The 14,060-nt window shown below is 41.3% G+C and overlaps 1 protein-coding gene across 1 annotated transcript; it reads left to right on the plus strand.

The window, feature by feature from the left end:
• Positions 1-1,848: 1,848 nt before the first annotated feature.
• Positions 1,849-4,780, plus strand: glulb (glutamate-ammonia ligase (glutamine synthase) b). Its single transcript, XM_008296981.1, has 7 exons — positions 1,849-1,953; positions 2,673-2,855; positions 2,941-3,102; positions 3,185-3,331; positions 3,425-3,552; positions 3,645-3,844; positions 3,926-4,780. The coding sequence occupies exons 2-7, from the start codon at positions 2,690-2,692 to the stop codon at positions 4,242-4,244; spliced, it is 1,122 nt and encodes a 373-aa protein (XP_008295203.1). The 5' UTR covers positions 1,849-1,953; positions 2,673-2,689; the 3' UTR covers positions 4,245-4,780.
• The last annotated feature ends 9,280 nt before the right edge of the window (positions 4,781-14,060 follow it).

A 14,060-nucleotide genomic window follows, 5' to 3' on the forward strand; every position in this document is an offset into this window, starting at 1 on the left:
GTTTTTAACAGATGAGTGTTTTTGAAACCAAATATAAAAGGTTTGTCTTCAGTGTCACTATGTAACTGCTGCGTTGTGACGTCAGATGTTTTCAGCTTCAGTCACTAGTTGGCTGCAGTCAGTGCTACAGTTACCGTCCAACTAAAGCCTGTGTGAAAGTTTTCAAGGACCCACAGCTTTGGAAGTCTGGGAGGACTTCAGATTATCAGAGAACAAAACAACAGTTTGTACACTGTGCAAAGTTTACATGGCAGACCACAGCAGTGCAGCACAACGCACAAACACCTGAAGAGAAATCACAGAGGAGGAACTTTTCATCTGTTTACTTCTCTTCTACTCTCAGTCACATGTACTGTATATAGCACAGCCAAATTCTCAGTCAAGCTTTTCTCATTTTTATTGTTTCTGTTGTCAGACAATAAAAACCAGTGTGAAGCAGTGACTGAAACACTGCTCATCAAGACTACATGTTATCCGCCAGTCACTTCCAAGCTGCTGCTTTGCACCACTGATAATTATAACTGCAACGTCGTCTGACACCAAACACATGGGGTACAGATGACGGCTGTGCTGTGAATCTGATGATATTTTTGTAGCATTTAAAGCTCTTACCAATGTCAGAACAACTACACAACAAGGAGAAAAGAAGCTGCTTTGGCTGTTTCATGCTTGTAAACTGTCCAGTATGTCCATGGTGTGTTTAGTTTAATATGCAGACTGAACTCTTTCACTTGGTCAAGATGTTTAATAGAAACTGTTGGAGTTGTACTGCTAACTTAAATGACAGTTTCTCTTTTTTAAATTTATTATCATGTTGGAGTTGGCAGTTTTGACTCTCTGGTCTTATTTATATTTTATACTGTGCTGCATTATACAGTGAGACACAGTTTGTCCAAATAAAATAAATGAAATAGTCATTTGGGGGTGTAGTGAAGGGAGGATTCTCTCAACTAACTCATCTATATCTACATATATTATCAGTTCTCTATTTCCATACCTGAATTTCTCCAAAATTAAAAAATATAGCAAATGTAGGACCCTACTCTCTTATTGATACCCTCCCATGAAAGAAAAGGCAAAATTGCCAATAGTCACTTAAATAACTGAAAAAAGTAATAAATTAAAAAAAAAAAAAAAGCTAAATTATAATTTAGTAAAATAAGACATTGCTGTTGCATTGTGTTTCAAAAGAATAATTTAAAAAAAGAAGAAAAAAAACTGTCCCGGACATATTAGAGCACTTCGTTGCAAGAATCGAAATACCTGTCAACAGGTGCAGAAGTCTGACTGAGAGTTACAGAAAGCACTTGATTGCAGTGATTGGCTCAAAGTGTTGTTCAACTAAATTAGTTAGTTTATGGGTCCAATCATGCTTGTTTATATATATTTCTGTTGAATCACAATTCAAAAGCAATGTCATGATTTTCATTACATTTTTATTTATTATTTCTTTTATCAGTTCCAAATTATTTCAGTGACAGCTGTTTTTTATTCCGTCTTTAATGGGAGGGTATGGATAAATTTCAGGACGACTGTATGTCAATGTGACGTATTGATCATAGCTGAGGATTTGATCATCGTCACTAGGGGGCGCTCTGCTTGTTTATCTCTCCCGTGTGATGAAAACAAGTCACACTGTGTCCTTATCTTTCGGTGTCGCTTCCTACAAACCGGTTTGTGTTTTTGCCTTCTCTCCGGGTGTCGCTGAAGGGGGTTTCTCCTTTTGTTGCCGTGCGGCTGGGTGACCCAGCCAGGCCGGCCTCCAGCTCCTCATCACGGCCCGATCACGTTCCTCGGCGTCCAATCAGAGGCGCCGCAGATGCTCGGCTGCGCTATAAAGCCAACGTGGACGCAGCGAGGGCAGCAGGAATGAACAACAATAGAAACCTACACAGGCAGCACAGCACCAGAACCTCTGTTGATCTGTTGATATTTTTCTACACTTAACATAAGGTGAGTTGTTTATTTTATAGCCGGTGTGCTGCTGGGTTCCTTTGTTTGCTGCTGCTGCAGAAAAGAAAAAAAAAAGGAAAAAAACCTTTATTGTAACTTTCCTCTAATTTAGATGCTGTTTATTGTGCTGTTGTTTTTATTCTCGTTCACTTGCATGAGGTCCTCGTAAACATCCGATTGAATCAGAGTTGATAAGACAGGATGACACTGTTGTATAATCAGTCATGGTGCAGATTTTTCTCGCCAGTTATATTCAGGTTCACCTATTTTTATTGGGATTTGACTTGACATCATTTCCTCCATTTCACACACGCATTGAAATACAGTCATCTGCAGTGAGGCTGATCGTGTATGTGATTGCAAATAGCGATTGGTTTCATCGTTCTCGATTAATTGATTCGTTGTTTGATCTGTAAATCATTAGAAAATGCTGAAAAATATGGATCAGTGTCTCCCATAATCCAAGATGATGTGTTTGAATGTCTTGTTTCATCCACAACTCCAGATTATTCAATTTACTGTCTAAAGGAGGAAAGAAATGAGAAAATATTCACATTCAACAAGCTGCAATCAGACAGTTTTGCCCTTTTTTCCTTTAAAAATCATACTGTTGAATCCTCACCATAACAGACCATTAATGATTATTTTAACAGTGAAAAGCTAGTCGAATAATCTGTCAATTGTTTTAGCTTTAATCGTGTGTCCTCTTCACTCTGTAGGTTTCAGGGTCAAGACAATGGCCACCTCAGCGAGTTCAAAACTGAACAAAGCTATTAAGCAGCAGTACATGGATCTCCCTCAGGGGGACAAAGTCCAGGCCATGTACATTTGGATAGATGGGACTGGAGAGGGTCTTCGATGCAAGACCAGAACTTTGGATTGTGAGCCCAAGACGATCGAGGGTAAGATCTGGTTCCAACATGATCAATAACTTCCGCTTTAAGACTTTGAGGCAGGGTTTTGATTTTGGTTGTCTTCCTCTGTCAGATCTACCTGAGTGGAACTTCGACGGCTCCAGCACCTACCAGTCAGAGGGCTCCAACAGCGACATGTACCTGATCCCTGCAGCCATGTTCAGAGACCCTTTCAGGAAAGACCCCAACAAGCTGGTGCTCTGTGAAGTGCTCAAGTACAACCGCAAGCCAGCAGGTAAGCAGTAGAGTACAAACCCGGGTTCACTGCACTTTAGCTTGTCTCTGGTTGCAGCTAATTTCTGAATCTGTTCCAACAGAAACCAACCTGCGGCAAACCTGTAAGCAGGTCATGAGCATGGTGGAAAACAACCACCCGTGGTTCGGTATGGAGCAGGAGTACACTCTCCTGGGCACCGATGGACATCCCTTTGGATGGCCCTCCAACGGCTTCCCAGGTCCACAAGGTGAGTTTATAGCTGGACTTGTTGCTTGTTGATTGATCAGAAATCTGAACAGCCCGCCGAATGTTAACATTTACTTTCTTTGCACCCAATTAGGGCCTTATTACTGTGGAGTGGGAGCAGATAAAGCATACGGACGAGACATCGTGGAGTCGCACTACAGAGCCTGTCTGTACGCTGGGGTTCAGATCTGTGGCACCAATGCTGAAGTCATGCCAGCTCAGGTACTTGACACAACGCAGCATGTAATGGCATAGTTGTGATAACAGTAATAACAAGGTGAAATTATAATAACACTGTCTTTGTTGTGCTTCAGTGGGAGTTCCAGGTCGGGCCTTGTGAAGGTATCAACATGGGAGACCATCTGTGGGTCGCTCGCTTCATCCTCCACAGAGTCTGCGAGGATTTCGGCGTGGTGGTGTCCTTCGACCCCAAACCCATCTCAGGAAACTGGAACGGCGCCGGCTGCCACACCAACTTCAGCACAAAGGAGATGCGAGACGACGGAGGACTAAAGTAAGCATAAATTTGTTCAAACGTCATGATAAAAATGCGCTTTGTTAGCACAATCTTAACTTCGTCTCTTCTTCTTCACAGAGTCATCGAGGAGTCCATCGAAAGACTATCGAAGAGGCACAGGTATCACATCCGAGCCTACGATCCCAAAGGCGGGCTCGACAACGCCAGACGCCTGACTGGTCACCACGAAACTTCAAACATCGACGAGTTCTCGGCCGGCGTGGCCAACCGCGGGGCCAGCATCCGCATCCCTCGCTCGGTGGGCCAGGAGAAGAAGGGCTACTTCGAGGACCGCCGCCCGTCCGCCAACTGCGACCCTTACAGCGTCACAGAGGCCATGGTGCGCACGTGTTTGCTCAAAGAAGAGGGAGAGGAGCCCACAGACTACAGCAAATGAAGTCTAAGATGAAGTGTCATTACCAGTACTGTATTTAGCCTTGTGTCTGTTTCAAGACTCCACAGACTTTTTATTTTTTTTGACTTTTCTACTTGACAGATGAACTAATGATCGCGGTATTCTTTGTGCATTCAAGCCGTATGGAGCAACCGATGCAAGTACTGCCTTTTTGTCCACAAAGCATTGTGTCACAGCGTCATGGTAGTTGATCATTTGTATAGACGTACAATATTATAATGTGTTAAAACTTGTACTAATGGAAACTGTCTTAAGTGCCGCAGCATTTTTAGTGCAGCTCTTCTTACTCCCACCCAAACGATCCCAAAGGCATTTGAATGTGTTAGCTGTCTCTGCCTCTGTCACAATGGTGGTTTTGTCATATTGTGAGTAGGTAAGAACACATGTAAGCCAATCTACTTTTGTATGTTTGTTGTTTTGTTTTTTTTTGTAAAAATGATGCATGTTTTGTTTCGTCTTTTTTTTTCCACTTGTAATTGTAGACCTCTTTAATAAACAGCTCACATTTTTACATCTGACTTTCGTCTCCAGTTTAATCGCATCACGTTTTACCTGGAGCTGAACTCAGCCAGAAACCAGTTTGTCGCAACCAGACTTGTCAGCTGATACAAATCTCTGAAATGTGACCGGCGTTACGGAAGCATAATGTTAAGCAAATGGTGGTTCATTTAGAGCCGCATCCTCCTACTTATTAGAACGGCCAAACACACATGAGCCAAATCAAGTTTGCTTTGAAGGTGGTGACAGCGTGCATGAGAGCACATGGGAGTGCATGTGGACTCGGATTGTGCTCTTCTGTGACATAGGTCAATCCAAAAATAGATCAAAAAGTTGGCAGCAAAAGTGAGGAGTGGACAAGAGTCATCACTTAAATCTGTCTGAAGACCCAAGACTTCATGGAAAAGGGATGGTGGCATATTTTGAGCAATGACTTGTAGTGTGTACTGTGTGATTCAACATAAACAAGTTCAGGTAACTAATATGATTTAGTAATTCGAGTAAAAATGTGTCACACTTACAACGCCTTAATCAGTAAGCAGGCTGATTATTATCCTCTTTTCTCAAACTAAAAGACACACGCATGCTGTGCTGGAAATTCCTTTAAAGCCTGCACGTGCCCTGTCTGATTCAGCATTGTTCCTGGTACTGGTTTCACTGGATGTCCACTCTGTTTCACACGTCACACGCTGCCTCTCATTTCATAAACGCTGCAACAAACCTGATCTGTTGACAACAGTAAATACAGTATGTTCTGCTGAGGGTGAGCCAATCCTCACACACGTGTTTACTTGCTAAAATCAGATAACCTGATCCTCACTGAGGATTCAACTCTTAACAATTCAGGCCATCCTCCACCCATCCCTTTTATGTTTACTACAAATGATTTTCAATTCTTCTTTGCAGTGCTGCTCATTTTCTCCTGAAAGCATGCCAGAATAGATCAGATTTTTAGTCACAGTGGCCACTGGTCTCCAGTTATTTTAGCCCCCCATGAAAATCGATTTGCAAAGATTTGAAACACGCTTCGGTGTTTGATCACAGAGACGTCATGTCTGCATTCACTGTCCATAAGGCTGTGCTCTTGCTGTAAGAGTAGAATTAAATGCCAGGAATAAAGGCAGACGTGATGCCCATTTTACTGCTGATGACTAATGATAATGCATCCTAAATAAGTCCACCTCTGAGTGATTTATCCTTATCATTTGGGAACTAAATTTAACATGACTAATCAAGTTTTTTTTTTAGTCCAGGGCCTGTTAGCCAGGGTCACCAGTGTCAGCGGGTGACAGACGCTCAGCAAAAATTGTGTCTCACATTCCTTCATGTCCTTTCCAAGTGTCCTTGGATGAGACATTGAACCCTGACCCACAAAAACCAGATGTAACGAGCAAACTGGCAGGCACACCTTAAGTATTAGTTTCATGCCATGCTTTATTTGCTGACCCGTATAAGATCATACCTTGACCCAGAACTTTGAGTGTTGTGCTCTGGTAACCCTCTGAACTCCAAGCAGTTTGAGAGCCTTTTTTTTTGCTTCTGTTACACTTTTATTCACTGTGGCCTCATTTCTCACTGCAGTATAAAATCCTGCACTGTGGAAACAACACAACCATGTCTGGAAATACCAAAAGAAATAAATAGATAAAAAATCTAAAAAGTTGAGCTTCTTTGACTATTTAACTTACAAAAAATTATAATTCGCTTGTACAACTATTTTACAAGTGGCCACACGTGTTACCAAAATTGGATCAAAATGGGGGCTCTAAATGCTTCTTAAATTTTTTCTCACTACTCTGCACATCAACTCCAGACAGATATTGCTGAATGTATCGTTCAGCAACTTGCTCCTCTATGTACATGCTGTATTTGTTTTATTGATCAAGTATGTTTTTTTTTTTTTTTCCACTCTTGAGTCTCTTTTGTTGTCTCCTAACTGCAGCTTGCAGTTACGCTGAATAGTTCCTGAATTTTTTTTTTTTACACATGACTGTTGGTCAGTGTTGAGTTGCTCATTGCTTGTCAGTTGTGCTGAGAAACACAGAATTTTTAGTTTTATACAGGATCTGGTGCACACACTTTTTGGAGAACTTTTTAATAGAACACTTAGAATACCAACATTTTGATAAAATATGACCATATTAAGCGGCTGTGACTCAGGTGGTAGAGGGAATTGTTCTCAAATTTCAAGGTTGGCAGTTCAATCCTCCGCCCCCTCACATGCCAAAATGTCCCTGGGCAAGACGTTGCACCCAATAGCAGGCAGAACCTTGCATGGCAGCTGTCACCATTGGTGTATTAATGTGTGTGAATGGGTTAATTAGGAACACACTGTAAAGCGCTTTGAGTACCACTAAGGTAGAAAGGCACTATATACAGTTGAAACCAGATGTTACTGTATAAAAAGACAGAAAATCTATTTTTTTTTCTTTTTGTTTTTGTCACTGTCAGACATTAAATGTGACTTTTTCTGTTTTATGTCACGTAGGATTCCCAACATTATTTCTATTTGCTAAATGCCAGAATAATGAGAGAGAGATTTATTTTTTTTTATAGAGAATTTTCTTTGACTTGCTTCAAAGTCAGAAGTTTACATACACTGAGATTACTATGCCTTCAAACTATTTGGGAAAGCCCAGATGATGATGTCATGGCTTCGGAAGCTTTTAATAGGTTAACTGACAACATCTGAGTTAATTGGAGGCACACCTTTTTGAGGCAAACCTCAAACACACTGCTTCCTTTTGTGACAACATGGAAAATCGAAAGAAATCAGTCAAGATATCAGGAACAGAATTGTGGACCTCCACAAGTCTGGTTCATCCTTGGGTACGACTTCCAGATGCCTGAAGGTTCCACGTTCATCTGTTCAAACAATTATACACAAGTTTAAACACCATGGGAATGTCCAGCCATCATAGCGCTCAGGAAGGAGACGGTTCTGTGTCCCAGAGATGAAGTGTTTTGGTGTAAAAGTGCGTATCAACCCCAGAACAAAAGCAAAAGACCTTGTGAAGATGCTGCTGAAGCTGGTGAGAGAGAGTCATTATCCACAGTGAAACCAGTCCTGTACCGACATGGGTTGAAAGGCTGCTCAGAGAGGAAGAAGACATCACTCCAAAAGAAACATAAAAAAGTCAGATTACTAGTTTGCAAATGCACACAGAGACAAAGACCTTCATTTGTGGAGACATGTCCTGTGGTCTGATGAAACTAAAACTGAACTGTTTGGCCTTAATGAGCATTGTTACCTTTGGAGGAAAAAGGGGGAAGCTTGAAGCCTGAGAACACCATCCTGACTGTGAAGCATGGGGGTGGCAGCATCATGTTGTGGGAGTGTTTCGCTGCAGGAGAGACTGGTGCACTTCACAAAAGAGATGTCTGCAAATGGGTCTTCCAAAAGAACAATGACCCGAAGCATACCGCCAGATTAGTTACAAAGAGGCTTCAGGACAATAAAGTCAATGTTTTGGAATGGCCATCACCTGGAGAAAATTTGTGCGCAGAGCTGAAAAGGTGTGTGGAGCAAGGTGGCCAACAAACCTGACTCAGTTCCACCAGTTCTGTCAGGAGGAATGGGCTTTAATTTCATCAAACTATTGTGAGAAGCTTGTCGGAGGAAACCCAAAACATCTGACCCGAGCCATACAGTTTAAAGGTAATGCCACCAAATACTAAGGAAATGTACGTAAACATCTGACTTTAAAGAAAGTAATAAGAAATTCTCTAAAAAAAAATGTAAAAAAATCCTCTCTCTCATTATTCTGACATTTAGCAAATAGAAATAATTTTGGTAATCATAACTCAGCTAAAACAGGATAGATTTAGTCGCATATAATGTCAGATAGTGAGAAAAAAAGCTTTTGCATCTTTTTATACAATGTATGTAATCTTCTGGTTTCCACTGTATGTGCAGACGATTTAGGTTTAGACTTGGTTAATGTTGTTTCTGTCTCCACTGGCTGGTCTGTGTTTTAAAAAACTAACAACTCATCCTTCTGTTTGACTGTACAGTTTGTTCCAGGTGAAATGTAACTTGGAATATTCACACATACCATGTAAGATGTCGAGTTTGCAACCAAAGTGAAGGCCTCAGCAGATTCTGGTCAACCACACATATTTCAGTGCGTTTTGCATATGCAGCGTACAACACTTCTTGTATGGCTTTTACATGTTCTTCTTGGTTTAGGATGGATGCTCTTAAATGAAGTGGAGACACACTGCTTGTAGAGGTATTTGCCTGCCAGGAGTCTAAGAACGCACCAAATTCAATTTGTCTGCCAAACAAAGAATCCAAATCATGCTGCACTGGCCTCCTTAAATCACATCCAGCAGCCAATCTCAGGAAATGTTCCGGCACTTGCAAAGAGGCATTCAGGACAAAATCACAGATGTGCAGGGTATTTTGTCACTTTTTTAGAGAGACAAAATAACAAGACATTGAAAGAATCACTTAGTTTTACCGCCTGAGGCTGTTAGCACATGCAATGAGGCGGTGGACCCCCAATTGAAATGCATTTTCCTTAATGTGCATGTATCCTACTGCATACATACTGTTGCACAACCTATTCAAATGTTCCAATTGCACTGTAAGTGGCGCCCCTCCTCACTTTCTCCTGTGTTATTTGACCCTTTTGTGTACAGAAGGGTGTAAAAGTGTCTGAATGCAGCTCTTTATCAACAATATGAAGACAAACATGGATATTTGAGATTAGATAACCTGGACAGAGAAGAGGTCTCATGAAGGGAAACATAACGCCTCAAGCCTCGTTGCCATGGCAGCCCGAGTCTAAGCCCAAGCAATCTGGTGTGTGGACGAGAGGCGGGGGTGGGGCTCCATACCCAGCCGTTACATAAGAACAGGCAAGTCGAGAAATGTATAGCACATGGAACAAAGAACATAGTTTACAAACCGCTACTGTGCTCCCTGTATAGAAGGAGGAAGGGAAAAAAAACTAGCCAGTGCAGTATCGCATTACAAGACACGCAACGTAATCTCACACAGACTATTCATTGTGAATAAAGACACGGAGAGACTTAATCAGATATCTGGAGTTCAAAACAGCAAATGGAGCACCATCCTTGGCTGCGTTAGTTCTAATCTCATCACATGAATGCAATCTCCGCTGCTGTGGAGGCCCTTCAGGCTCGGCTATCAGCACTGTTAATGGGGAGGACACGCTGGCTGTCAACCTCCCCACCCCCTCCCCCCACGTCGGTGGGTTTGGGGACATGCAGAGAAAGCTGCTTGGCTGGCCTGATGGTCGGAAACTTGTGCAGCTGTGAAAGCAGTGAGAAAGAGAGGTTAGAGAAGCCTGGATGGACAGAGATCAGACCACCACCAGTTGTGACAAACGTCATCACCATTTTAAAACAAACACGTGCAAGTTTAACGATGAGAACCGTCCCGACTGTCTTGATTAAATCTGGCCTTGGGATGCAGATCTTATCTATGGCTGGCTGAAGTACTTTTACCAGCTGATCAATGAGACACAACAGGGCTCAGTCCATCCAAATTCAGCACAAACAGTCAGTAACCTTTGGACAAAGAGATTCTTTCTTTGCTCGTGAACTATTAAATGTTGTTGTCTGGCTGCACATGCACCACAGCTGACCAGAAACATGAGACAGCAGAAAAGTAGGTGACAGGCCTAAGAATAAGCTCAGTGCAGGGCGGCACACACAACACTATGTCAACAGAGACATGTTCCAGACTGCTCGCTCATGTGCCAGGAAGTTTCATGTCAATATGAATGTAGTCATGCCTGTTTCAGTCGCATGTGCAGCACAGTGAGCCGAACCTGCACTGCAAAGTCATTGCAAACATGAGAAGTTGTAAACATGGTCAAAGTTTCACCTGTTTTTCTCCTCAGGGTTCGGCTGACAAGACCAGGCTAGACGCTTCTTCCCCGACAGTTTTTTTTTCTTTCCCCCCTCTTATCCTGTTTTGCTGAACTCACTGGTGTCGTGTTGCAAATACACAGCTGGAACAAAACGTTCTTTCTTTTTTTTTTTGTACATGTGTGCAACCAAAGTGCATGTTGTTCTTCAGAAGATTTTTTTTTTGTAATTGCCTGTGGTGCTGAAAAACTTTTCTTTTTTTCCTTCTGACTTGACAAAACAAAAGAGTCAAAAACCAAACTATCTTTGTTTTCTTCTTCTTGTTGTTGTTGACAGTCTTTTTTGAATATAATGAAACAAGTGCCAAACAATGAATCAATCACTGATAACAAAACGAATTGATAAATTTTTAAGCAAAAGTAGCCTAAAGTGAGTTGATGTCATGATTGATTTGTTTACTTGGATTTGCCTTCTGGATTCTCTCGTTTCACTCCATTTTCTACCCCCACATCCCGTAAAAACCCCATCCTGCCGTTTACAATACCCCATTCCAAGACCTTTAGGAACCATTAAGGACAACACCGCCCCCCAGCCCAGCGTCAATGATGATGGAATTTTACAAAGGTTACACATAGAAGCATGGTTTAGCAAAAAAAAAAAAAAACAACTGGTCCTGATGTTACAACATGAAAACACCTCACTCAGGGAAAATGCACTGCAACAGCTGCACCTTCAGGGTTTCTTGTTTAAACTTCTCAGAAAAACAGAAGACAAACTTTGTTGTATTCAGCATTCAGTGCTCTAATGGCAGTCGAAGTCTTCACAGTGTTAGTGGTGGATATGCTCTACACAGTGAGCTGCTGTAGACCACATGCAGGCCTCTGCGAAGACAAAAGCAGCCTGAGACAAATGTAGGATGTTCCTGTTTGTCCCTAAATCATGCTGCCTTCAGCTGCCTTCATGCTTTAACACTTCCTTTGGTTATCCCATCTTTTGCAGGTTTTGCTGTGGTCACGCTTTGTGTGTTTAGAAAAAGCTAAATGTTCCATAGTTTGGTGGACACACATGCAAAAAGCGTTCTCATTTTGTCCAAAGAAACATTCAGACTGCATCCTTTACACATAAAACCAAAATCTAAGATGGCATTTTGTGAGATATATTCCATGTTATGTCTTTCTGTGAGGATACTGCCAGGGGCTGCTTAGCGTAGCATTAAGACTGAAAGCAGGGCAAACAGCTGGTGTGGCTCATTCTAAACGTATCGAACTTCCTGTTGGCATTAACGAGAGTCTCAAATGATCTGATCACGAGTGGTCAACTCTAAGCATGAATGCACACGAGACTTATTAAGGATTCACTGAGACCACACCGCTCAGATCAAGTTTGGAGGGCATGAAGTATTTACTAGGTAGACTAGATATGTACAGCAGATGTCAGTAATTAAATTCCCCCCAGTCAAAAAAACATTTCAGATATCCACATTTTAATTTCTCAAGGACAAATGACATCACGTTTGTGTGTTTCTCCTTGCAGCAGTTTACAGTTCTGTGAACTGCAGACATTTGCAACCAAATTATGACTAGTTCCAGTTTCAGAAATCTACAGTTTAACTCTGACTTACCATTGTTCTAGTTTAAGATATCTTGAATTGCCTGTAATTCAAGATAAAATACATTTGAAATGGTCAGAATGACGTTGTTGGTTTCGTAAACTGGACTTTGGCTTTGTCAAAATGTAACTGAAGATATGTTGAATTAGAGTTTATGAGTGATGCCGTTGCAGATATCTGTAGTCTGTAGAGTCAGAAGGATATTATAGATATCTGGGTCAAAAAATCTGACCAGTGTATGAACTTGTCAAAATTACCTACAAATAGATATATCCGTAATTTTAATTCTGGATAGTCAAACTCAGCTAAAAGACATTGAAACAGTTTGACATAGATGTTCTCTTCATGAGCTGGAGAACGTAATAAATTGCGACAACAGTCAACCTGCTGATTTTAAAACAACAATACATTCGGTCAGAAATGGAAATGATGTCCGTGTTTATTTGCATGCAGAGTGGAGAAGTGAGATACAATGACAGTGTTCACTTGAGATTCATATGGAGATGCATTCTAATGCCGGGTGTGACTTACCACTTGTGTTCAGATCACCCAGGATGCATGTTAATGCCAGGTGTGAAAAGTGCCGTAGAGCTATCATCAGTCTGGAAACGAATGCAGTCAGGGCGGATATTTTGGAAAATGAAGGTGCTGTTAGGAACAACAAGAGAGAGGTTGTGATGTGAAACAGACAACCCATCATCAAAAAGGTGTTTTTTTGTTTTTTTTTACAGTAGTTATTGCAACACAAGAGCAAAATATAAGTTTAAGTATAGGAAGTTAATAAACAAACAACCAAACTAAGCTACGCCATATATGCAAATAGGCCTCAAATTAAATATGGATGACCCTGGATAACCTGGATAAAAGTCTTTCTCCAGAGTCTCAGACTCCACCTTCAGCAAGTACAAAAAGCTGGAGCTGGCCGCCCTAAGTGTGTTGGTTGAGTAATCATTATTTTAAGCCTTTAATAAAAGTGAATCTGATGCTTGTCAGCAAAACTCAGCCAATATCAAGAATCTATCAAATTACATTGCCAAAGGCGGATTAACAATTAGAGGCGTAATCTAATACCAGCAAGTTCAGTCTTGCTCTTATTAAACTCTTATTAAGGCTTAAATTTAGTAGTCACGACAGCATCAAACAATGAAAGGTTCTGGGAATCCACAGGTGTGACAACCGGTCTAACAGCTGCTCTCACAAGACCGAGAACAAAGAGGGCAGTTTTTAGCCTCATAATAGACCAAAAAGGGGATTTGTACTCTGATGTTTAATTTTAAGAACTGTACAAGCTCAAGAGTCCCATCATCATCGATTTTATGTCCACAGGCAATAAGTAAATTGGCACTGTGAGGAGGGAAACTCACCAGCAAACACCACTAAACTCATACTTCTCTTTGCCAGCATGTTCTTAGACCGTGCTTCGGTACAACTGTTCCCATATTTAGACACCACATAAGAGTTGTCAGTTCTGCATGCCATGACAGTTTGTTGGTTCTCTCCGAGACGTGAACATGCTGAGCAGCTCACTGTGGACATGAGCAGTAAGGTGAGAGACAGCTACAGGGGGCTTATGTGAGCAGATAACCAGTGATTAAACCTCATCATTAAAACAGTTTTTACATTTGAATACAGTCTCTTCATTGTCGCCGTAAAGATGCAAATTCACCCCTGGAGTGGTGCAGCATCGGTTTGCAATCTATTATGTTAATTTGTCCACTTTCTGTGCTTTTGAACAATTTTAAATTTAAGATCTAAAAATAAAATCCTGAGAGTTTAATCTGTGCAATGCTTTTGTTTCTGATATGAGACAAGGAAATAGCGCAAAAACATATATAAAAAAAAAAAATTAC

The sequence above is a fragment of the Stegastes partitus genome, unplaced genomic scaffold, assembly GCF_000690725.1.
Source record: "Stegastes partitus isolate 25-593 unplaced genomic scaffold, Stegastes_partitus-1.0.2 Scaffold25, whole genome shotgun sequence".
NCBI lineage: Eukaryota > Metazoa > Chordata > Actinopteri > Pomacentridae > Stegastes > Stegastes partitus.